The following is a 27,336-nucleotide window of genomic DNA, read 5'->3' on the forward strand; positions in this document are numbered from 1 at the left end:
CATTACTAAAAATCAAGTGATGTAAGTTGAGATAGGAGAAGCCAAATTATGTTGGCTTTATAAGCAGTTGAGATTATATGCTGCTTTAAGAAGCCCCTGATGGCATTTAAGGGGTAGAATGATCTAAATTTTAACAAGACTCCTGTGTTTTTCCCATTAAGACTGCCAGACAGAGAAAGCAGAGGCAGAGACCAGTCAGGCGATCATTGCAATAAGTCCTGGTGAACAACGGCGGTCGATTAGACTAAGACACTAGTAAGTGGAAGTAAATGATTCTGGACATACGTTAGAAACCAAATCTCCACCCTAAGATGTCTTCAATGTCCAGGAAATTTGTAGGCTTCTTCTACAGGAAGCCTAGCACTAGAGCAGGTTCAATGACATCAAAGAACTGTTTCTCCAGGCTTTCTAATCATGTTAACCCTCAAACTGGTATGGTTGCTAGATGACTGCCACTTACAATTGAGATTAGATGCTCCCTTATTCATATGCAGAGGAAGAGCCTCCCTTTATGTGCTATTTCAAGAGCCAGAATTCCCCTTTGCAATTTTGATTCTGGCCCATTGTTTCACTAGCTTACACTTGGAAAATCAGTCCATCCCCTCATTCATTCATTTATACAGATGAACTGGGTTTAGTGTTGGCTTGCCTTGAGTCACGGTCTATGTGAATGAAGGATGGATATCTGAGAGGGGGAAATGTGTATCTGTTAGAAGAGAGGAAGAGGGAAATGGACGCTGCTAGTAGGCAAGCAATGATAACTATACAGGATATTCTTTGGAGACAGAGTTGACGAGAGTTTTTCAATGGACTCAATACTGGGAGAAAAAAGGATTCAAAAGAAGTTCTAACAGTGCTGGCTTCAGCATGGGGATAAAGGGGCCACCCGCTGAGATGCAGAAGACTAGAGGAAAGGTCACGTTTGAGAAAGATTATCAAGGCTTCTCTTTCACCATCTTTTTTTTTTTTTTTTTTTAGTTCTACCACTTTATTGCTACCAACCCATCTCCCTCCACCCTCGTGCACACATGCTCAGTCATGTAATCCCATGGACTTCAGCCCGCCAGACTCCTCCGTCCATGGACTCCTCCAGGCAAGAATACTGGAGTGGGTTGCCATTTCCTTCTCCTTCACCATCTTTAAGATACCCATTAGACACTGGAGAGGTGATGCAGCTGTCAGCTGAATATATGAGTTTGGGGATTCAGGGAAAGACCAAGAATAGAGAATCAAATCATAGAGCTATTTTTGTTGTTGTTTTAAGCACCTGAGATGGGATGAGATTAATGTACGGATGAAGCAAGAAGTGGACCTAGGGCAGATTTAAAAGTGGAGTATGACAGAGACCACTAAGGTAGCTAGAGAACTCTAGAACTTTAGTCCAACTCCTTAATGTCATATATGTGAGTGGACTGCATGCATATCCACTCTGGTCTGACTCTTTGCAACCCTATGGACTGTAGCCTGCCAGGCTCCTCTGTCCATGGGATTTTCCCTCCCAGCAAGAATACTGGAGTAAATTGCCATTTCCTCCTCACCCAGGGATCAAATCCGAGTCTCCTGCGTCTCCTGCATTGGCAAGCGATCTTTACCGCTGAGCCCCCGGGGTGGACTATAAGTAGTATAAATTGTCAGCTCACTGCCAAAGGGTGAATAATGTTCCATCATTTAACTTAAGGTTAAGCATGGGAGAGAAAAGATACAAGTACCTTTAAAAAATATGAGGCAGATCTTGAAACACAAAAAAAGCATTATTAACACACTCTATTTTTCAAAAGAGAGGGCTCATTATCATAGTCCTCTAAGTTAAATATTCAGTGGGAGTAGTATGGCATCCAATGGCAATAGTTTTAATCCAAGGCCTGATGAAAATTACTGACCATCAGGGATTTCCCTGATGGCCGAGTGGTTAAGATTCCAACACTTCCACTACAGGGAGCAGGGATCTGTAGTGTGGCCAAAAAATAAATAAAATATAGAAAAAATAAAAGAGGAAAACTCTTAAAAAACAAACAAAACACCTGACCACTATTACACCTACAATTTTAATTTAAAATGATTCAATTAGAATTGATTATGAAAAACTATAATGTTAAAAACCTGGGTTTGAGTCTATATCTGGCAATTCAAAAGCAACCTTGGACCCTTTCATCTCCTATCTTTTCTGAGATCCAGTTTTCTATTTGATAAAATGTTTACAATAAACAGGCCCTTCGTGCTTGCTTCACAGACTCATTGTGAAGAGCCAAAGTCAAAGAATATCAACTAACCGTAAAATCCATAGAGAGAATTTTCTTCAGCTTGTCTGGCTGGTCTAACCTTCTGCCACTGATGTGCTTCATCATCCGGATGCCAAATACCAATTATCAGGTACTCAGAGAAAGCCACCTAAACTGAATTTTGAAAAATTAAGAACAAAACATTGACAAACTAGAGGTAACCCATTAAAATCTCTGCCCAATTCCTATGAAATTTCAAAATTGTACCTCACCAATTTAAATTCAAGGCATAGGGGATGGCCATCCCTCTGTGTACTAATCTGACACTGTCAGGGTGACATGGAGTCTAAGGATGCCCTTATAATCACTGATCATAATACCGAGAAAATGTACATCGTATTTCTTCACAAGCTACATTAGTATGGCTGCCTGTGCTTCATTATATGATTAAAAAAATCATTAAAAAAAATAATTTCCAAAGTTCTTTCTTATTTTTTATTCCATCTTTTCATCTAGTAGTTTCATCTAGTGGACAAAGCAGAGGCATGCCTGTCTTAGAAGAATAAAATTATCTATGCCCCAAATAATTTCAAGACACACCTCAAATGATATTTGAAGTGCCCAACCCTCTTTTTCATGTCAATACTATCTCATGATAAATTTCAGATACTCAAGAGTACCAATGATTCTACTTGTAAACAAGTAACACATTAAAATTTGAAAATATTCCTAATAAAAGTGCTATATATATATATATAGCTATATATATATATAGCTTTTATATAGCTATATATATATATAGCTTTTATATATATTAGCTCCATTCTGAATGTTGTAAGAATCCTTTACCAAATTAAACCTCACCATTCACAAAAGCAGATGTGGCAATAGTAACCACTGTGCAGAAATTTAATTGTACTAACTGAATCTGTTACATGGTATATAAGAATGTGTATATGGAAAAAAAAAAAAGAATGTGTATATGTTAACAAAATGTCTTGAGTCCACTTCCTCAGTTGTGACAGAGACATCATTCTTAGAACTGTGGTCAAACCACTCTGGATGTTAAGTACTAATAATATTATCAACTATTATTATTATTAATGGCTCAGAAACTAATTACAGCAATTTAAAATGACTAATATTTTAAAAACACAGGTTATGAAGGGGTCACCTTAGAAATGTCAGTAAATGCCTAAGCTTTCAAAATATAGATGAAATTAAGGTTAAATGTAACTTAAAAGAAGTAATTTATAAATAAGACCAACATTTAATCTAAGATGTTTAAGAGAAGTACTGAATTGGTAATCAGATGAATTCTAGCCTCAAAATCACTTAACCTCTTAAAGCCTCAGTTAACATTAAAAAAAAAGAATTCATTAAAAAAGAAAATCATTACGAGAAAATTTTGCTGTCTATAATAAAGCTCTGGAAAAAGCACAATGAGAAAATTAATGATTAGAGTCAAAAAATGAAGACTTCCGAACCAAACCAAAATTAGATCAAAACATTTATTTTTTTGTGTTACAAAAACAAAAATAAATCAAAACAGGTAATGAAATAAACATTTTTAAGTATCCCATCCTGGGCTCTCTGTTCTAGAATTTAGTGAACAGTTCATGTTTAGGCTGCTTCAACACGTCTTCTGGATGCTATGAGGTCTCCATCTTATAACCATGTTTCTCTAGTTCAGCTCTATAAAGAAAGACAAAAGAACAACATCACTAGGCATTCTTTATGATAAAGAAACAAGATGATTTTCAGAAATAACACAATAAATAAATAAATGAGCTAACAGCCTGAACACCAATTTAAAATACTACCAAACAGTTTTACTTTAGTCCCTAAGAAGGAAACTGGATGTGTATCAACATAATGACAATAAAACTTTGCTTTCCCATTAGTAAACCTATGTTTTATATTCCTTATTTTTCTGATAAATCTATTTAGGGAAGAAATGTGAGGGAATTAGTGATATTCTCCAAATACTGTATAATTATTCTGTTCATAATAAATATTTAAGCATAAATTTTAAGTATCATTAACCATATGGCTAAGAACACTAGAAACTGCTACCAAACTTTCAGGGATTTTTAAAATCATACTGTTATTTATACATAAAGAAAAAAGAGATAACTTTTCATACTGACATATGTATCACCCTAACAAAAAGTTATTAATCAAATTTAAGGGTGTATGAGAATTATCCTGTATTAATTATATGTAGGCAAAATAAATACAGTAATATAAAGTATTAAATAAGACTTCACTTATTTATTATTAACTGAAGAATAATTGCTTTACAATATTGAGTTCGTGTCTGGCATACATCAGTACAAACTGGCCACAGGTATACATCCCCTCCCCTTGAACCTCGCTCCCCTTGATCCCGTCCCCCCAGGATGTCACAGAGCGCTGGTCAGAGCTGCCCAAGCCAAACAGTGAATGTCCACTGGCCATCTTTTAACATATGGCATATGTTTCCATGCCACTCACTCCATCCGTCCCACCGTCTCCTTTCCCTTTCCTAACTTTAAATATGGATATAAAAATTCCAAAAACGTGTATTGGCACAAACACTTTTAAAAGATACTTTTTACAAGTTTAAGTAATTTTTTCAACCTGATATTTCAGTCCTGCCGATCTGCACTGTATAAACATTTGCACAAAAAGATTTTTAGTCCTGTAATCAATTTCAGTTATTTAAACTACCATTCCAAGTATCACCAGGAACTGATCTGCCACATATTAGATTTTATAAAAGTTCACAATAAAATTATGTGGGGGCCAATTTATAAAACACTGTACAAATGTTAAGTATAATTAATGTGCACCACCTATATCATTATATCTATATAAAAAGACATTTGTTCTTAAGCATAATTTAGCTTAGACACTATCACACTATCTAATGTAAATGCAATGCAAAAATTACACGGTAGAAAAAAAAAATATACGGTAGGAATGATATATATTATTCATTTCCCCCAAACTCTTTCACTTCCTTAAAATTTTTAGATATTTATAATATAAATACTGACCTAAAGTCCATGAATAATATTAAAGCCAGAGCTTATTCATATGAATCATCTTTGTCTTCTGCTCAGATGTAGAGGATGATATGGGCTGGTGGTAAAGCACTGGATTAGGAGTCAAGACATCAGCACAAGCTTGATTCTATCCCTTCCTTTGCTAAATTTAACTAAAATGTTTGCATTCTCCCCCACCCCAGGAAATTGAAGATTATAAAAACTGTCCTCCGCATGCTTCCTATTTAAAATAGATGTAATTTCTTAAACAATAGCTTCCACTGCCATTTAACAATATCAATGTAGATTATTTATTCTTCCTTATTTTACAACTACAACAAGGAAAAAAACACCCAAGATTCAATCTAAGATTTAGGTAGTAAGTCACCAAATTCATTCAGCTTTGTGTGTCTCTTTTCCTTCATGACAGGAGATGGAGCCCAATTATACTTATAAACTCTCTACACACGGACATCACCAGATGACCTGTGTAATCAGACTGATTATATTCTTTGCAGCCAAAGATGAAGAAGCTCTATACAGTCAGCAAAAACAAGACCAGGAGCAGACTGTGGCTCAGATCATGAACTCCTTATTGCCAAATTCAGACTTAAATTGAACAAAGCGGGGAAAACCACTAAACCATTAAGGTATGATCTAAATCAAACCCATTATGATTATACAATGGAAGTGAGAAATAGATTCAAGGGACTAGATCTGACAGAGAGCCTGATGAACTATGGACAGAGGTTCATGACATTGTACAGGAGACAGGAATCAAGACCATCCCCAAGAAAAAGAAATACAGAGAAGCAAAATGGCTATCTGAGGAGGCCTTACAAATAGCTGTGAAAAGAAGAGAAGTGAAAAGCAAAGGAGAAAAGGGAAGATATACCCATTTGAATGCACAGTTCCAAAGAAAAGCAAGGAGAGATAAGAAAGCCTTCCTCAGCGATCAATGCAAAGAAATAGAGGAAAACAATGGAATAGGAAGGACTAGAGATCTCCAAGAAAATTAGAGATACCAAGGGAACATTTCATGGAAAGATGGGCTCAATAAAGGACAGAAATGGTATGGACCTAACAGAAGCAGAAGATATTAAGAAGAGGTGGAAAGAATACATGTAAGAACTGTACAAAAAAGATCTTCAGGACCCAGATGATCACAATGGTGTGATCACTTACCTAGAGCCAGACATTATGGAATGGGAAGTCAAGTGGGCCTTAGGAAGCACCACTACGAACAAAGCTAGTGGAGATGATGGAATTCCAGTTGAGCTATGTCAAATCCTAAAAGATGATGCTGTGAAAGTGCTGCACTCAATATGCCGGCAAATTTGGAACACTCAGCAGTGGCCATAGGACTGCAAAAGGTCACTTTTCATTCCAATCCCAAAGAAAGGCAATGCCAAAGAATGCTCAAACTACTGCACAATTGCACTCATCTCACACACCAGCAAAGTAATGCTCAAAATTCTCCAAGCCAGGCTTCAGCAATACATGAACCGTGAACTTCCAGATGTTCAAGCTGGTTTTAGAAAAGGCAGAGGAACCAGAGATCAAATTACCAACATCTGCTGGATCATCGAAAAAGCAAGAGAGTTCCAGAAAAACATCTATTTCTGCTTTACAGACTATGCTAAAGCCTTTGACTGTGTGGATCACAATAAACTGTGGAAAATTCTGAAAGAGATGGGAATTCCAGACCACCTGGCCTACCTCTTGAGAAACGTGTACGCAGGTCAGGAAGCAACAGTTAGAACTGGACATGGAACAACAGACTGGTTCCAAATAGGAAAAGGAGTATGTCAAGGCTGTATACTGTCACTCTGCTTATTTAACTTATATGCAGAATACATCATGAGAAACCCTGGGCTGGATGAAGCACAAGCTGGAATCAAGACTGCCAGGAGAAATATCAATAACCTCAGATATGCAGATGACACCACCCTTATGGCAGAAAGTGAAGAAGAACTAAAGAGCCTCTTGATGAAAGTGAAAGAGGAGAGTGAAAAAGTTGGCTTAAAAGCTCAACATTCAGAAGACTAAGATCATGGCATCCGGTTCCATCACTTCATGGCAAATAGATAGGGAAACAGTGGCTGACTTTATTTTGGGGGGCTCCATAATCACTGCAGATGGTGATTGCAGCCATGAAATTAAAAGATGCTTGCTCCTTGGAAGGAAAGTTATGACCAACCTAGATAGCATATTGAAAAGCAGAGACATTACTTTGCCAACAAAGGTCTGTCTAGTCAAGGCCATAGTTTTTCCAGTGGTCATGTATAGATGTGAGAGTTGGACTATAAAGAAAGCTGAGTGCCGAAAAATTGATGCTTTTGAACTGTGGTGTTGGAGAAGACTCTTGAGAGTTACTTGAACTGAAAGGAGATCCAACCAGTCCATTCTGAAGGAAATCAGTCATGGGTGTTCATTGCAAGGACTGATGTTGAAGTTGAAACTCCAATACTTTGGCTACCTGATGTGAAGAACTGACTCACTTGAAAAGAACCTGATGCTGGGAAAGATTGAGGGAGGGAGGAGAAGGGGCCGACAGAAGATGAGATGGTTGGATGGCATCACTGACTCAATGGACCCAAGTCTGAGTAAACTGCGGGAGTTGGTGATGGACAGGGAGACCTGGTGTGCTACACTCCATGAGGTCACAGAGTCGGACACAACTGAGCTACTGAACTAAACTGCACATGAATAAGAAAAAGTACATTCCCAACACCTCAATCTCCATCCCAGTTTGAGCATCAATAATACATTGGGTCTGAGTACTTCACGATTCTAATTTCTGCTGAGTTGTTCAATATTGGTAGAAAATTAACAGTGACAGAATTAAACCCACAAGGATAAAAAGATAAATATGCTCCTATTTAACTACTTTTATAAAGAGACTAGAAAGAACAAAAGTTCTATGCAATTACCCAAAGAATTCATGTTTAGAAACACAAGAGATGAAGGCAATGTATCTTACTTTTCATAATTCAAAAATATTTCAAAGGTCAATTGTCATAAATAAGTTACAAATTCCATACTTACAATACTAAGCTATATAAATTTTGACTTAAAACTTACCTTAACTGATTGGAGAAGTCATCCTCTACGTTATCATCATCCCAATTATCCTCCCAGACATGTGCATCTTCATCTTCATCTAAACCAGCCCAGTCTAAAAAACAGAAACAAATGCTAAGTATTTCTCATATTTTATTTCCATAAAGACAAAAGCTTCAGAAAGCTTGCTACTTAAGAATCTCTCAATTCAAAACATCTAAAACCATATTTATGAGAAAACAGGAATCTTCTTCTTTAAATTTCAATTGATGCTATCTTATCTTCTCAATTTTTGAATTTGCAGATAATCTAAAATAGTAGTTAATACAAAAAATTCTATTTGCCATGAAAATTTATTATAACTTCCGGAGGATATTTTACTGTTGATTTTTCCTTGAGCTTATTTTTATAAGGTTTATTACACAGTCTTTCAAAACACAGCACCAATAACACTGAAGTAAGTTGAGCAGCAGGAAGATATCAGCCTGGAATTCAAAACTGCTAAAAAAAAAAAATATATATATATATAACTCAGGGCTTCCCTGGTGGCTCAGTGGTGAGCCAGCACCAATGAAGGAGACGTGAGTTTAATCCCTGGTCTGGGAAGAACCCATATACCACAGAGCAGCTAAGCCCGTGTGCCACAACTATTGCGCCTGTGTTCTGGATCCCAAGAGCTGCATCTACTGAAGCCTGAACACCCTAGCATCTTCCACAAAAGAAAATCCACTTCTAGGACGAGCCTGTTCACCACAGCTAGAGAAAAGGGCATGCAATATCAAAGAACTAGCAAAGCAAAAAATAAATAAAATTATTTTTTAAAAAGATAACTCATACACAAATAATAAAAAGCAGAATTTAATACTTTCTTAAACATGGTTGTAAAATTGTCTTAGAGAATGTCCTTATTCTTTAAGACATGCATGATGAAATATATAAGAACCAAGTGTCATATTGTTGCATTTACTTGCAAATGCTTCTCATATTTTGACAAAGTAAATATGACAAAATGTTAACTGGTGAAATGTGGATGTTTGCTGACCTTTTTTTGAGGTATAACTGACATATAACACTGTAATTGACATGTAACAGTAGGTATTAGTATACATTATTTGATATTTGTATACACAGAAATGATCACCACAATGAGTCGAATTAAAATCCATCACCAGCATACATACCATTTTTTTTCTTGCGATGAAGACTTTTAAGATCTACTCTCCTAGCAACTTTCAAACATGCCACAGAGTATCAGTAACTACAGTCGCCATGCTATACATGACATTCCCATGACTTATTTTTATAACTGCCAATGTGTACCTTTTGATCCCTTCACCCATTATACAACCCCTTTTTGTGCCCTCGAAAACTTCTACAGGGTTAAAAGTTTCAAAATCTGAGAAAAACAGCTTTAAAAAAACCAGTCTGGATATCACCTCTGGAAGCCTTCCTAATTCCCCCTCTTCTCTTCCTTCAGAGATAAGGTCTCCTCTTTCATGTATATCTCTGTCACAACACCTACATTCTGTACAATCGTAATTCTCAGTTTATATGTCTATATCCATTCAGAGTATCTGAGCTCCTTAAGAGTAAAAACTTTCATTTCTCTCTCTACTCTTAAGCTACACAATACCTGCTGTGCATATGCACAGGCGGGCTACAGCCCATGAGGCCAGAGAGTCGGACACAACCAAGCGACACTTTTCAGTAGTTCATGAAGGGAATAATCGCTCTTAATTTAACATAACGGCAGCAATAATAGGGAGGGGAGACTAAGTAGATTTTTGAGCTGAAATGAAAAGGACTTAATGAGTAATTGTGAGAGTTGAAGGAGAAAGGATAGCTAAGATGCCTCCCAACTTTCTGGTTCAGGTAAATGGAAGTATTTTCTTCTGTTCATCATGAAAGCATTTTCATGATGTTGACATATGGCATTTAAAACATTTTGTTAGGTACATAATATGATAAATATAATACCAATATGAACCATTGCTAAATAGCTTAAAATCTGCATGTACTTTACATGAAAAGCCTAACTCATTCCTTTTCTTATTGATTTTTTTTTTAAGATCAAAATGTTCTTAGCTATGGTTCTAGTAAGTAACTACTATCATGAATTACTAGTGGTCTTTTTCTGTCCTCCTTACTCTATACTTATCTTTCACTGATGCCCAAAATGACCACCACTATTTCCATAAGCAACTATTCAAAACATTCAGGTAGGAAGCGTATTTTATTAAATTTGGAACTCTAATATCTAGAGCTGAGTACTGGGCACATAGTGTGTTAGCTGCTCAGTCATGTTGGACTCTTTGTGACCCCATGGACTGTAGCCCGCCAGGCTCCTCTGCTCATGGGATTTCGCAGGCAAGAATACTAGAGTGGGTTGCCAATCCCTTCTCCAGGGGACCTTCTTGACCCAGGTATTGAACCCAAGTTTCCTTTTATTGCAGACAGATTCTTTACCATCTGAGCCACCAGGAAAGCTCAGAGTAGGCCCTCAAAAAAATGGTGGGTAAATGGAACTACGTTTCTCAAGTTCTCTTCCTCTGAGTGGTCAATCTCAGGGCAGTGGGTGGTTTCAGTGGAATCAAGAGTATAAATCTCAAGACAGAAGAGATCAACAATATCATGTATTGTGAATGAGTCATGCAAAATTCTCAACTGTATTTACTGTAAGAATACATGATCATCTCTTTGAGTGCTCCCTGAAGAGACATCATGTGGGAAATTTCTTTAAGATATCAATGCCTGAAAAGATGGAGGTTTCTCTCAGGCAATTTATTTCAGGTTCCTAGGAAACTTAGGCAAATGTATTGGCAATGGCAATGTGTGTGCTCACTTGTGTTTCAATCCTCTGTATAGGGTAGTGAATAAGGCATTCATTAGTAAGCTTTCAATAATCAAAAATACTGATTTTTATCTGCATAAATATTTTTGTATATTCCAGTAACATTATTATTCTCAAAGAGGAAATATTTTTAATGATCTAAATTCAAATCCTATTTACTCTTCTGAGGTCTTTAACAACAGTAATACTTAACAATACTAAATATTAACTACATCTCAAAATTAAGTTGACTGGGCTAGATAGAGATACCCTTACATGTTCTCCTTCCTTACAGAAGTACCTTTCAAATTGAAAGTTTTTATTCTATTTATGAATCCACCTACAGTTTATAGTGAGTACAGATTAAGAAGTTAGAGAAAAGAAAATCACACTCAGGATTTCCTTCAGTCTAAGAAAGAGCAATCAGAAAGCTAATGCAACCAAATTTGAAAAAAAAAAAAAAAATAGTGTACCGAGGGACTTCCCAGGAGGTTCAGTGGTTACAACTCTGTGCTTCCACTGTAGAGGGCAGAGATTCCATCCTCTGTCAGAGAACAAAGTCCTGGGAGCCACAGCTTGGCAAAAAAAAAAAAAAGGATATTCTATTTCCAAGATTAAAGATTAAAAAAATAACATTTCTGAATATTCATAAACAAGCAAACTGACTTCGTTAAGTCACGAGTTAATCACTAGGTATAGGGATAAAAGAATACTTTTACTCTCATATTGTCATTGCAATCAATAACAAACTGTTTACTCTCTAAATTCTTATATACAAATTTTCTTTTTTTTCTTCTAAGACCAAAGAAATCTCAGAAAGAAGGGAGCTGTTTTAAGGCAAAAATAAAGGGGACAGAAATTGCAGCATTAAGTATACAACAGAAACATTAAGATGGTATGGGTTGCAGCTTGAGATCAAATTTTAAATTAAAAAGGAGCTCAAAGAGTAGATATATTTCTCTAATACTAAATCACTAAAAATCAACCTCATGATTTTATCTTTTAACTAAAATTCAATAAGGCACTTCAAATCACAGAAATTCAAATTCTTGCATGTTGAACTTATAATGGAAAAATGCAATCCATTATCTCTTTTATGACAAACCTAGACAAGTGTTAAAAAGCAAAGACATGACTTTGCCAACAAAGGTCCATCTGGTCAAGGCTATGAGTCTTCCCAGTAGTCATGTACGGATGTGAGAGCTGGACCATAAAGAAGGCAGACCGCCAAAGTATTGATGCTTTTGAACTGTGGTGCTAAAGATTCTTAAAGTCCCCTGGACTGCAAGGAGTTCAAACCAGTCAATTCTAAAGAAATCAACCCTGAATATTCATTGGAAGGACTGATGCTGAAGCTGAAGCTCCAATAATTTGGCCACCTGATGTGAAGAACTGACTCACTGGAAAAGACCCTGATGCTGGGAAAGACTGAAGGCAGGGGGAGACGGCGACAACAGAGGATGAGATGGTTGGATGGCATCACCGACTCGATGGACATGGGTCTGGGTAAACTCCAGGAGTTGGTGATGGACAGGGAAGCCTGGCATGCTGCAGTCTATGGGGTCATGAAGAGTCGTACATGACTTGGCAACTAAATAACAACAAAATCCCTTTCATTGCAAGTGAATAATGACTATAAAATGTTATTTGTCCTCATCCCCTCCAGTCTTCCTATAACCTATAGCTCTGAGCTATCTAACAACACTAATGGACAGTTTAGGATTTTTTTGTTTCTTGATTTAATTACACTAACACCTTCCAGTATAAAAAATTCATACAAAATCACTTCATTAAATCAATGTAGCAAAGTTTGGCATTATACCTCAAGTTTTTATAAAATGACTGAAGATTACTTAAAATTTCAGAATTTTGGAAACAGAGAAAGCCTTAGAGATCACTATATAGCATACCCCTCTTTGGAAATCACCACCATTACCACTAACCAAAAAAAAAAAAAAAAAAAAAGAGAGAGAGAGAGAGAAAGAGGACTATTTTACAAAAAAATATTTATTAACTTTTTTCTAACATTATTTCATGACCTCAACTTCCAGACTTTATAAATATATTTGAGTTAAGCCAATAACTTATTTTGTAGGAATTCCAATTCTTAACTCTTTCACATATGAATAACATGGGAAATACTAGCTTGAACACTATCTTTTTTGGGGGAGAGCCTCACTGCAGCATGCAGGAATCTCAGTTTCCTGACCAGGGATCAAACCAACACTCTCTGCAGTGGAAGCGTGGAGTCTTAAACACTGGACCTCCAGGGAAGTCCCTGAACAGGGTCTTTTTAAAAATTTTAAGACTAGCACAATTTTCACTTTATCAAATTGAATTCTGATGATCATTTAGCATACGGGTCACACATCTCTTTCTCTGTTAACAACCCTTTCATGTAGCTTTAACGGCAAGAAAAGGAAAAGAAAGAAAGCAGAAATAAAGTCCCAAGAAAAAGAAGATGGCTCATAAATGGAGAAAAAACAGCATTGCAAAATTTTAGGTAGAACACATACACAAAAAAAGATTCATGACAATGGCTCTATATTTCTTCGGTATTAGTATATAGTACTTCATAATTACGACACTAGGGAGCATACAAAGACGAACCAGAATCTATAACCTATTTTAAACAAAAACTGTAAATAAAGATTTTCTTTATTATCTAGGAATGTACTGAATGAACTATATTACATAAAAAGTTTAAATAGGGTATAATATCCCCAAATTTATTTCCAGCTCTTACAAGTCCTCCATACTATACATGTTACAATATATATAAACTACAATATATGTAAATGCAACTAAACGAGTATGCAACATAAAAATGTGATTGATTAATCTCTGAATTTGGCAGACTTCTGCAAAACATCTCTGAACTGTGTTTACTTTTCCATTGTAACAATGCATTGATAACCATGCAATCATAATTACTTTTAAAGCATTAAACTCAGAAACACTCTTTCTTTAAAAAGGGCAAAATAATAAAAATCAAACAAGGATACCTGATTTATGTCTAATGCCCTCCTTCAACATGTAGATGACTATAAAGTACACACTGTATCTTCAGCACTAAATGCACTGCCAAGATTGTGATTAATCATTTAAATAACCACAGCTGTGTTTACTTCAGTGTGCAGACCTCCAGATGTGTACTGGTAAAAAATTACCATATTTTAAGAAGTCAGAATTGGAAATAACCAATAACAGATGCCTAATACATAAGTTTCTAGCAACCCTAAATTATTTGAGACTCTGCCTCAAATTTGGCTTTGTTCACAGTTGCCAGTGAGAATTATATCTTTGACTAGCTTTAAATTTCAAAAATCAGAGTTATCAAAGATCCCAATACTTCATCTAAGTATCACCTTGACATTTAAGTATGAAAAAGTTTTTCTCTCAATGTTTTTAAAAGTATTTACTCTCCCCACTCTCCAACAAACATTCTGAAATTTCTTGAAAGTATGAAGTATACCACTTTGGAGAAAAGTAAAGAGGAAATTCTATTTATAACAAATAGAGTTGCTAATGTTCTATTTTACAGCGATTTTCAGGAGCATCAAGCTTCATTCATTCCTTAACAGTAAAACTACTTTGAATATAAAGAAACTAATCTCCAACAAAGTTCCTTCAAATAAAAAATGTGCATGTATATACAGAACATTACAAGAAGAAAAATTTTATAAAAGAAACAAAGGAAAGGTAAAAAAAAGTTTTAAGTTGTACATTCACCACCACAGGTGAAACAGCAACAGATGCAAATAGCATCATTACAGTCATAAATATGATAATAAAGCCACACTATATCTAGTCATTCTGAGATAAATTTACACATGTTCCTGCTTAAGTTGTATAAAACATATCAAACTTTTTTTATAAAATTTCATTTCTGTAGGTTATCATGATACAAAAAACATCTACATACCCAGCGGCTAGGAAATCACAGAGAGCATAGCACCATTGTACTATACCTAAATTTTCTCCAACAAGGATCAAAAATGTCAGTGAAGAACTTCAGAGCAAACAACCAAAAGCAAGTCTTAAACGATGTTGCTACCAGACTACTGGTGAACTTTCAGTTGTTTGTGGTTCAGAGTATGAAACAGAGGCTCAAGATGACTTATATAATCATCTGCAATTTTTGCGACATTTTTTAAAAAAGGAAGTTCAAAAATAATTCCTTTCATTAAAATTAAACATATCTGGCTTAAAACTCAACATTCAAAAAACTAAGGTCATGACATCTAGTCCTATCACTTCATGGCAAATACATGGGGAAAAAATGAAAACAGGGACAGACTGTTTTCTTGGGCTTCAAAATGACTGTGGACTGTGACTGCAACAAACCTAGACAGTATATTGAAAAGCAGACATCACTTTGCCAACCACGGTATGTATAGTCAGAGCTATGGTTTTTCCAAGTAGTCATGTATGGATGTGTGAGTTAGGCCATAAATAAGGCTAAATACCGAAGAACTGACGCTTTTGAACTATGGAGCTGCAGAAGACTCTTGAGGGTCCCTCGGATAGCAAGGAGTTCAAATCAGTCAATCCTAAAAGAAATCAACCCTGAATATTCATTGGAAGGACTGATGCTGAAGCTCCAATACTTTGGCCACCTGATGTGAAGAGCCAATTCACTGGAAAAGACCCTGATGCTGGGCAAGATTGAGGGCAGGAAGAGAAGTGGGCAACAGGGGATGAGATGGTTGGATGGCATCACCAACTCAATGGACGTGAGTTTGAGCAAACACTGGGAGACAGTGAAGGACAGGGAAGCCTGGTATGCTGCAGTTCATGAGGTCACAAAGAGTCAGACATAACTTAGCGACTGAACAACAACAATATATGTTGTGTGTGCGTTTGTGTGTGTGTGTGTGTGTGTGTGTGTATCAAATCCCACTACAAACACGCTGACTTTGGTCCTCTTTGTTGATTAGTTCTTTAGTTCTCTTTAATTCTATAAAATTCCCCAAAGTCATTAACTATTCTTATCTTTTCCACCATTGGTCTTCCACTAGTCATGGAAGTGCAAAATCACAATCCCTGATTTTTTCCTATTCCCACACTAGTTGCCAAAGCTTCCTTGCTCTTTCTGCATCATTCTTTCCTAGTAACAACCTATTACAGGCCCTTAGTCCTAGGCAATGGCACCCCACTCCAGTGCTCTCGTCTGGAAAGTCCCATAGACAAAGGAGCCTGGTGGGCTGCAGTCCATGGGGTCGCACAGAGTTGGACACGACTCAGCGACTTCACTTTCATTTTTCACTTTCATACACTGGAGAAGGAAATGGCAACCCACTCCAGTGTTCTTGCCTGGAGAATCCCAGGGACGGGGGAGCCTGGTGGGCTGCTGTCTATGGGGTCGCACAGAGTCGGACACGACTGAAGCGACTTAGCAGCAGCAGCAGCAGTCCTAACTAAGCTATTTGAACAATTTGCTAATTAGCTTCCCTGACTCTTTCTTTCTATCCTTTCAAATTAATTCTGCTGGGTTAATTTTTCCTAAACTGCCTATTGCCTAAGGAAACTTACACATATCAAACAAACAATCCTCCCCCCTTCTCATCTACCTAAGGATCAGGCCCAAACTGGTCATGTGGCTTAAAGCTTTCCCCGATTAGGCCTCAAACTACCTGCATGCGCAACAACTTCACAGTCAAATAAAACACACATACACACTGATTTTCTACCTCCAACTATTTACTCCTCCTCTTTTTCTCTGGAAATCCCTTTCCTACATTTCTACATTTTGAAGCTCTGTTCAAATGCTGCTGCCTCACATGGTACACAACTGGAAATAATTTCCCCTTCTTTTAAACTGTTGCTGCACTTCACTATCAATGGCTTAATCCCCACACCACCAGTAACTCCCCTTCCACTGGAAGGAAGCCAAGCAAAATCTTACCCAGAAACCCAAGAGATAAACACAGTCAAAAGCAAAGGTGTTCTGGTTTAATTGGGGGTGGGGAGAGAAAGGCATGGAGCCCTCCCCACAGGATAAGCACCTGCAAAATACTAAAAAGACAAGTCCGGCATGAAAACTTACTGATCCGTATCTCCACTGACATTTATATCACTAAATTCAAAGACAAATATCTACCTAGAGAGTCAAATTTGACTCAATGCAGCTTCTAGTTAACTTTGTCCTTGGTTAAGTTATTTTGCTGAACCCCAATTATAAAACTGTCATTAGGATGCTGAGGATTACATAAAACTATCTAAAGTACTTTGTACTGATAAGTGGCAGCTAGAATCATTCTCATTCTGCACCTTTCAGTGCCAGATTTATAGGAAGCACTCTACAAACATATATTCAATTAATAATTTATTACGTGCTAACCACTGCAAGGAAATTTAAGGGGTGATGGAGCTAAAAAAGAGAAACTGGATCCAGAATGAAGATAATACCATTTCTACCAAGCATTACATCAAAAATCGAACAGAAAATTGGGGGGAAAAAAGTATTTGGTGAATTTTTAATACTTCAGAAGAGTGTAAGTATAGTTTCTGAAACTTCTATTTTCCCCTCATTTTCACTGTTCAGCACATCTTTCAATGGATTATGCTTAAAAACATTACTACATAATGCTGAACACCATTTAAATCACAACTGCTTAAAGCTTCTTCATTCCACTAAGTTAAATATAAGCAAATAGTTTTTCCAAGTAGTTTTACTGTTTAATATCCTGAGTCACACCTCTCACAAAGTTCTGGCAAGCACTAGCATCTTGACTGGGGGTTTTTCATTCCACTGTGTTTCTTTATATCTCCTGTACCAATGTGTGCCAGTACATCTCTTCATATTTTATGTAAATACCCAACTATTTTTTAAAATATTTTTGGAAAAACTTTTGACAATGTTTTTTAATTTATAAGTTTTTAATACTAAAAAATAAACAAGCTCAACAAGTTTAATTTTGGATACATCTAAAATTACAAAATCATGCGAAGAGTTGACTCATTAGAAAAGACCCTGATGCTGGGAAAGACTGAAGGCAGGAGAAGGGAGTGACAGAGGATGAGATGGTTGGATGGCATCACCGACTCAATGGACATGAGGTTTGAATAAATTCTGGGAGTTGGTGATGGACAGGGAGGCCTGGCGTGCTGCGATTCATGGGGTCACAAAGAGTCGGACACAACTGAGCTACTGAACTGAACTGAAAATTACAAAATATTTGTCAAAAATGGTTCAAATTAAATAAATACCAAACAAGCAAAAATCCAAATCCTTAAGAAGATTAGGAGGGAGGGAAAAAAGGGGGGACTAATGTTCATTAAATATCAACTTCGTGCCAAACTCTATGCTTTACATAAAATATATCACTCTCCTGCACTGAATGCTTGTGTCCTCCAACCCTGAAATTTATATGTTGAAGCCCTAATCACTCTCACTGTGATGGTATTTGGAGATGGGCACTTTAAGGTAATGAGGGTAGTATGAAATCATGAGAGTAGACTCCTCATAATGAAATTAGTGTTGTTAGAAGAAGAGAATCCAGATAGCTCTCTTTCTCTTTACCCTGTAAGGATATGGTGGGAAGGCAACAATCTGCAAGCCAGGAGGAGAACCCTCGCCAGGTACTGATTAAGTTAACACGTAATCTCAGACTTCCCACAATCCAAATTGCAAAAAAATAAATCATTATTGTTTAAGTCACTCAATCTACGGTATTTTGTTATGGCAGCTCAAACAGACTGATACAATCATATAAGCTTTACATGACTCCAGTTATTATCCACAAATTACATGAAGGAACTGAGGATTAAGAAGGTAACAATTCAAGAAAAAATGCAATGGTCAATGTCACTCGAAGAAATAAATCCAAATCAAAATGATACAATTCCATTTTCATCCCTCGGGTTTGTAAAGGCTAAAATGTTTAATATGGAGTGTAGGTAACCTTCTGAGGGAAAAGGTGAACTGTAGTTGGAGAAAGAAATGGCAACCCACTCCAGTCTTCTTGCCTGGAGAATCCCATGGACAGAGGAACCTGGTGGGCTACAGTCCATGGGGGTTTGCAAAGAGTCAGAAATGACTGAGCAACTAGCACTTGTAAAAGGCAACTTGGGACTATGTCAAAATTCAAAAGGTACCTGGTTCTGAAAAGGTGTCAGAGCTCAAGCAGAGCCAGGAGTGCATTCCTGTGGAGGGGCAGTGTTGTGTGGTTGCTGTGTCATAGCCAAGATAGAGTGACGAAACCATCTGAGACTAGAAGGAGAGGTGACAGTGGCCTAGCATAAAAATGTTCAAGCCCAAGGGAGATAACAAGGGGATCTGTGGGGTGGAGAGGGCAACAAACATTGGTTAGGAAGGACAATCACTCAATAGACATTTATGATAACAGGAGCCAGGCTGCTCACTATTGGGGAAGAGAGTTACAGATGTGGAAAGGGAATAAACTAGAATGAGCCCTATGGTGTTGAACTGTAAACTAGAGATATCTATCTGAACCCATGGTTTTATACAAGCACATAAAAGATGTAGAACCTAAATCTAATCATATAGAAATATGAGCCAAATCTAAGTTGAGAAGCATACTATAACTTGCCTATAATCTTCAAAAGTATCAAAATCATGAAAGTCAAACAGAGACACCTGCTGTAGACTGAAGAAGACAAGAGGAATGCAGAAGAGACAACTGAATGTAATCCATGATCTTAATTAAAATATTGTTATAACAACTGAAGAAACCTGAAAGGTACCTGTGGACTTGATGATAGTTATACATCTGTGTGTTAACTTCCAATTTTGTATATCGTACTGAGGTTATGTCTTTGTAGGACATACACATTAAAATATGCAGAGGTGATGAACATCAGGTTGGCAACTTACTCTCAAGTAGCTGGGGCAGGGGGAGATGTTTGTATTATACTTTCAATTATTCTGTAAGTTTGCAATTTTTTAAAATAAAAATTATATTTAAAAATTAAAAATGAATTTTGATTTGACTACTTCTAAGAATTTATCTTACAAATAAGAACAAAAGCAAAGATATAAGAATATTCACCTCAATATACTCTGTAACAGAAAAAAACAAAGCATAAAAACAAGCAAACAAAAAACCTAAAACCACCAGCTATCAATAGATATTTATAGATTATTTAATGTGCATACAATGGACTAGTAGAACACAACTATTAAAAAGCATGAGATGGATGTTTATATTAATGTGACCCATGTCTAAGATATATAACATAAAAGCAAGTAGAAAAACAGTATATACAATACTGTCCTTCGTGAGGAAACATACAAACACACATATATCGCATATATAAATTCTGAAAGGATACTAAAAGAAGTGTTTAACTGGTTATACTGAAGCATGGGAATTGTTTTGGGGGAAAGCAGGAGAAACAGTGCTTTCACTTTTAAATTTATACCTTTTTATAGGTTTAACTTTTAAATAAATAAACAGCTACTTATATAATCATCCTATATATTCTGCTGCAAAAATATTTTAAAGAATTTAAGTAACTACTATGGGTTGACAAGTTAAAAGTTGATGAATGGTGTATTCTGAACATAAGTCTGATCCCAGATTCCATCCTGGGGCTCAAAAACTTTCTTCTTGCACATGATTACCATGAACAGAAATCACATATGTACTTTAGGATGTATTATATTTATCATTTTTTAAAAATATATATAAGACTGAAGCATGACCCACTCTTTTTATTATTATTATTATTAATTTGGCTGCGCCGGATCTTAGTTGTGGCATGTGTAATCTTTAGTTGCAGCATGGGAACTCTTGGTTGTGGCATGCAGGATCTAGTTTCCTGACCAGCGATGGAACCCGTACCCCCTGCACTGGGAGCTGTCTTAGCCACTAGACCACCAGGGAAATCCCTCACTATTATTCCTCTTTTTTCTTAAAAGATTTTAGTTAACATAAATTCTATGTTTCTTGCTACTACCATGCAACTAATTTAAACGTGATTTAGTTTACGTGTCCACTATACCAAAGCCCCTCTGGTTCTAGGTAAACTGACTAGCATAGTATCTGGCATGGTATTAGCTGTGTCTACTTTCAACATTTAAGATTTTAAGGAACCTTCTTGTTGAGGGTTTAGCTCAGTTGGTACCCAATGTTCACATAAATATTTCTCAGTGACATTTTTCATAGGACAACTCCTCCTTGTGCAGGACTATGCATAGCAAGTGCTTAATACTAGCATTAGGGAACCATCAGACGCATGCTCAATCCCTGGGTTGGGAAGATCCCCTGAAGGAGGAGATGGTAACCCACTCCAGTATTCTTGCCTGGTAAATCCCACGGACAGAGGAGCCTGGTGGGCTACAGTCCATACGGTCACACAGAGTTGGACACGACTGAATCGACAGAGCACACAGTCTGCTTCAGCTAGCACAGCAGTTCCACTGGTTTATAGAAAAGGCGCAGACTACTAAGTGTAACAGTAATTTCTTGTAAACATCATTGCCTCTGAAGGCAAAATCAGGTTCATTTTAAATATTCCTTCCCCTCAAAAAAGGGAGGAAAATCCTCTCAATTCTGGCACAGGAAGAAGTGAATAAAAGAACTTAAAAGCTCACTTGTTCTTCCCATTTTTACTCACACCCACTTCTCACTGTAAGAGAAATGAGATTAATGAAAATATTTTAATAGCTTTTCAATGTATGTCTGATTTACAAAATTCTTTAAAATTTCAAATATATTAGAGTAGTTCAATTTTAGGCGCCACCCTGCTACTACTTACCTAGCTGGAAGATCTTGACAAGTGCTAGAGCTTCTCTTGACTTTAAGTTGCTTTCCAGTTCTAAAATTCTAACCATTCCAAGCCTCTAAAACTATTATGATCATCCTCAAAATGTGGAAAGTCTTCCAATAAAGCCTATACTCAAGCAGTTTATATAGTCAAGAAGCTGCAGAATTCATGAAGATCCTAAACGTGATTTTTAACAGTTCCTGTTTATGACCAGATTGCTGCTGCTAAGTCACTTCAGTTGTGTCCGACTCTGTGCGACCCCATAGACGGCAGCCCACCAGGTTCCCCCGTTCCTGGAATTCTCCAGGCAAGAACACTGGAGTGGGTTGCCATTGCCTTCTCTGTATGACCAGATTACATATCCACCAATTAGAATTGTGAAGACTAACAATGTAATACAGATCCACAATTTTAAAGTTTAAAATAGTCTGGAGAGTGTCCCTTCATTTGTAGATATTTTCTCCTCATCTGTAATCTTTTTGTTTAGTTTATGGTTTCCTTTGCAGCAGAAGCTTTTAAGTTTAATTAGATCTCATTTGATAAAGGAGCATTTGTTCCCTTGCACCTTCAGAAAATCATCCTACATGTTACACCTTGCTCTGAAGACGACCTACTTAGAAGAAACAATGAAGTCTCCATGAAAACACATTATTTTAGTTTACTTTCTAAAACAGAAATTCCCTTTCCTTATGACTGAATTGACACCCTACCAAACACATTCTTATCCAGAATGAGATGAAGCAACAATACCCTCAAAAGACCTACAATCTTTTAGTCAAACCAAAGATACACAATTTCAGCAATGGCTTTCATGAAATGGGCTCTTAACTGAAAGCTACCCTAGATAATGGACATCATCCACTTTCTGGAGCATAGAACCCAACAGGCCATTGAAAGTAAGACCTCCTATAAACCAACCAGATGATTATAGGCAATTTTAAGCATTATCTGCTAGCAAGTTTATCAATGGCATATTTACCATAAAGACAATCACAAGGAAAAGAATCTCCAAAGAAGGGAAAAGGCTTGAAAAATAATTCAGGGCACCAGTAGCTGATCTGAAAACTGAAATACTGAAAGATTCAAAACAGGCCAGTTTCAAAGTACTGCTTTGAACAGTACTTCTCTGACTTTACCTGTTTGAATTATAAGCTGGAGAACATAAAAAATATGAACATGCAAATGTTATTTCTCATTCTAAACAGAAAGTTTCCTGAATGAATTAAGTTCCACATATTCAAACCTGAAGATGGTAAATTTTCTGTAAGGTGACCAATAAATGGTGAGTTACTTATGCTAACAAACCAGTTGAGAAAGAAAACCAGTCTGTTCAGAGGGAAAAATATTCTTTGCTTTCCCTTTTAACTTTAATAAGATTTTTTTAAACATATGTAACTACCAATATTTTGGATAAATTGATGCTGACAAAATAAACTAAGTACAAGAATAACATATTCTTCAAAAACTGATGAAAGTTGCTGAAACATCAAATGTATCATCAGGTACACAATTATCTTTGAAGAAGTGAAAGAGAAGTCGCTCAGTCCTGTCTGACTCTTTGCAACCCCAGAGACTGTAGCCTACCAGGCTCCTCTGTCCATGGAATTTTCCAGGCTAGAGTACTGGAGTGGGTTGCCATTTCCTTCTCCAGGGGATCTTCCCGACCCAGGGATCAAACCCAGGTCTCCCGCATTATAGGCAGACACTTTACCATCTGAGCCACCATACTTTTTAATCAGTCAATTCTCAAGTACTTATCTTAAACACAGGTTCATTCATTCAACAAGCATTTACTGACCATCTACCATGTCCCAGGCACTTTGCTAAATGTTAGGGATTTAGGCTGAACTTTGCTTGGGCTGGGGACCCAGATTCAGATCCTAACAACCACTTAATGACACGCTTTTACAATCTCTGAGCCTCAGTTTCCTTAGAGTTATGAAAATTAAGAGTATAAAATGTAGATAAAGTGTTTAATATTGTATCTTGTATCTGATAAACAATGAATAAATGCTAACTATATCAAATATTAAGTTTGAGTTATAAGCAGATACTAATCTCAATAAGCCAATTTTCTACTAGGCAGCTCACAGTTGAGGATTATGAACCAATTTGAAAGTGAGATCAAGAAAATATGTCTGGACAGATAAATCCACTACCAAAACAAAAAACAATACAAAATGAATCCCAGAACTGAAAATAAATGTACTTTTGAGTTAGTTTATGAATTTGTGTAGTATGTGCTCTAATGTCTTCTTCCACTAAACAGAATACACTATAAATAAAAATAACAAATGTTACAGCTATGTGGTTTTATGCACAGTAGGAGTCTTAGGAAGATTGTGGTGATGCAATAACTGTTTAATGTAACAGATTTGTTCGCCATCAACCCCAATTCTCTACCACTTTCAGAAAGGCCACTGCTTTCATTAGGAGACAAATATTTATCCTATGCATAACAATTAGTCCGTAAAAACCAATTAATTTTGGAAATCTAACTGGCAACAACGATCTAACAAATAGAAGCTCTACCGCTAAAGAGTTAAAGAGTGCTTGTGTCAACTGAACCAGCTGTCCATTTTTTCGAGCCAGTTATGCAACACTGGGCAAGTTTCTTAACTTTTCTAAGCTTCTGTTTGTTTATCTGAAAAATGTTAATACCAGTTCCTACTTACTAGACTTGTGAAGATGAATTAAGTTAATACAAGCAAAAGACTCAAGACAAGCAACCACTCAGTCACTGTTACCTATTTGCTATTACCTACAATGACATAACTCAAGTTCCTCTTGGCAACCTAGAAGCTAACAAAAATGCACACGTCTTAGGGTTTTATAAACTCTAAAACTTTAAGTGATCAAAAATGAATGAGGAACAAGGGAAAGGCAACAACGGGTATTAAGCATCAACACCTGATCCTCCCATTCTTCATGTGTGAAATCCTGAAAGTAAGCAGCACTGGTCTAACTAGGAACAATTTAACTCTGGAACGGTTCAAGGCAAAGGAAGACTGCTAAAACAAATAATAAAATAACGACAACAATAAATAAAGGAAAAAGGGATTATGTAGATACGAACGAGGCGGCGGGTAACCGAGCTGAAGCGTAATAGGACACACCATACCGGATTTGGGCTAGGGAACCACCGTGGCTCCTCCCAGTGAGGAAACAGCATTTAGCCTCACTGCTGAGGTGAATCCCACCGTGACACTCCGACCCGAAGCCAGCCGTGAAGGGTCGAGCGAGCAGGGCTTCGAGTCCCAACAGCACGGCCCTCACTTCCACCGGCGCCCCCCGGCCGGGCCCTTCTCTCGCACCGCCTCCACTCGGAGGCCTGAGTCACGGTCCACGAGGTTCAGGGGCCGCGGCCTACCTTCCGCAGGGAACTCCTCGAACTCGTCGTCCTCCTCCAGGAGACCCAAGTCTACCGGCTGCTTTTTCTCTGACATCGTGACCCCACGAGCCCAAAAGCTCTCAGGCGAGTAAGAGAGTTAGAACCCTCGTTCTCGCTCACCGCAGCAGGATCCGCCGTTGCCGTTGCCGCCTCTATGCTGACTCTACCATAGAGATAGGGGAGAAGAGCAACCGGGTAGCGCAAGGAATGCTGGGATACTGGAGGTCCGCCCGGCGCTTCCTGCGGGTTTAGCAGTTACTCAGAGTTAGAAAGATGGATTGTTTTGTGCCTTTGCCATTTTACCCGGACTCTCTGACTTGACAGATTGAGAAACACGGTAGGTTTCCCTGACTGGGAAAGACTCTTAATGTGTGGAAAAAATAAACCCCGTTACTTGGTTTAGGCTGAGGGATGAAGTGTTTGTTAAAGTTCGTCAAAGGTCGGCCAAGTGCAGGTTCTTAAATTAGATTAACTCCACCCTTAAACCAGTTCCCTAACCATGAAATTAAATGTCTCCACAGCACAAAAAATTCAGACTCAGAAAGAATAGCCTGCATCACTCAGGTAGTGCTAAACAATCCAAATGCAGGCTTGTTTGCCTGACCTTAATCTCCAAGCTTTTTCATTGTTCAATTTTCTTCTGTCTTGTGCTTAAACTATGGTAAATACCCTGCTAAACAGTGTGCTGTGTATATGTGTATGTAATAACTGATTTACAAGGTATTAGAATACTATGTAAAACTCTATACATGTGACGTTTTATGGTGTTCTAAATGTGTCATTTTGAATTTTTCAAATACTGAGTATTATTTTAAATATAGTTGTGAACTACATAAAACATTAGATGATATGTGTATATGTAGTATACAATATTGGGCTTCCCTGGTGGCTCAGACGGTAAAGAATCTGCCTGTAATGCAGGAGACCTGGGTTCTATCCCTGGGTTGGGAAGATCCCCTGGAGAAGGGAATAACCACCCACTGCAGTATTCTTGCCTGGAGAATTCCATCGACAGAGGAGCCTGGTGGGCTACAGTCCATGGGTTGTAAAGAGTGGATGTAACTAAGCAACTAACACAGGTGGTATTATAGAGGAGTTGTTTTATAATACCCAATTATATGTATATGCATATAATTGGGTATTATTGTAGGTTTTGATGAATTGTTTATGTATTTAAATCACATTCCTTCATTCAACATTATTTTTTACCATGTACCAGGCAGTGTGCTGCAAATCAAACATAGACAAAGGCCTTCCTTCAAGGAGTTCATATTCCACTCAGAGACAAGTAAACAGGTAAATCATAGTGAAATGTAATACATTTGAATCTCTATTTTAAAATAAAATTGTCTGAGAAATGAACAGAATGTGTGTGCACATACAGATGATGGAGCAATGAAATAAGAGCACAAATTTGGACCAGAATTTGGGAACTTAGACGTAAATTTTTTAAAAATAAAATGGTTCTCATAATACTGTTTTTATTTGTATTGATTACTGAAAACATTAGCTGTCTTCAAATTAAGTTCAAAGTGTATGTAATTTGGCATGTTATATAACTAAATACCAAATTACTGAAAGAAAAGATGAGGAAAATTTAAAATTGGAAGTAAATGTAGACAGTGAGGTCTCTTTGAGTTTCATACTCTCTACTCTACCCTCTGTTATACATATTACATATGCTCCTGGCAACCCACCCACCAAGGCAAAGCTTTGGGCAGGCAGTTTCATTTAGGCAGCAAAGAATGAAAACCAGATCACATATCTGAGACAGCCATTTTGTGCATAGATAAAAGATATTCCAAAGGACATATCTGAAGAAATAGAGACATTAATGCCTACTAAGAGACGGATAAGGGAGATTTGGGACTAATTGCTGATAAGTGGAAGGTTTCTTTGTGGAGTGATGAAAGTCCTCTGGAACCGGATAGTGATGATGGTTACAGTATAATGAATATACTAAAATCCACTGAAGTGTACACTTCAAAATGGTGAATTTTGTGTTATAGGATGTATATCTATCTCCATTTTGGAAGTGCTATAAAATTTTTGACCACGAAGTCAAGAGTT

At 37.1% G+C, this 27,336-nt stretch overlaps 1 protein-coding gene and 1 long non-coding RNA gene across 2 annotated transcripts in view; one reads left to right on the top strand and one right to left on the bottom strand.

Annotated features, from left to right (window-relative positions):
• Nucleotides 1-3,716: 3,716 nt before the first annotated feature.
• Nucleotides 3,717-25,451, bottom strand: SEM1 (SEM1 26S proteasome subunit). Its single transcript, XM_065939699.1, has 3 exons — nt 25,246-25,451; nt 8,333-8,426; nt 3,717-3,914 (listed from the first exon to the last, which is right to left on the bottom strand). Exons 1-3 carry the CDS (start codon nt 25,319-25,321, stop codon nt 3,872-3,874), a joined length of 213 nt encoding a protein of 70 aa, XP_065795771.1. The 5' UTR covers nt 25,322-25,451; the 3' UTR covers nt 3,717-3,871.
• A 73-nt stretch (nt 25,452-25,524) lies between these two features.
• The window catches only part of LOC136171003 (uncharacterized), a 210,942-nt gene continuing 209,130 nt past the window's right edge, over nt 25,525-27,336 (top strand). The window contains exons 1-2 of the long non-coding RNA XR_010663730.1: nt 25,525-25,603; nt 26,486-26,562. This is a non-coding gene — a long non-coding RNA (uncharacterized lncRNA). The remainder of the gene's footprint in view (nt 25,604-26,485; nt 26,563-27,336) is intronic.

The sequence above is a fragment of the Muntiacus reevesi genome, chromosome 6 (assembly GCF_963930625.1).
Source record: "Muntiacus reevesi chromosome 6, mMunRee1.1, whole genome shotgun sequence".
In the NCBI taxonomy this organism is placed as follows: Eukaryota; Metazoa; Chordata; class Mammalia; order Artiodactyla; family Cervidae; genus Muntiacus; species Muntiacus reevesi.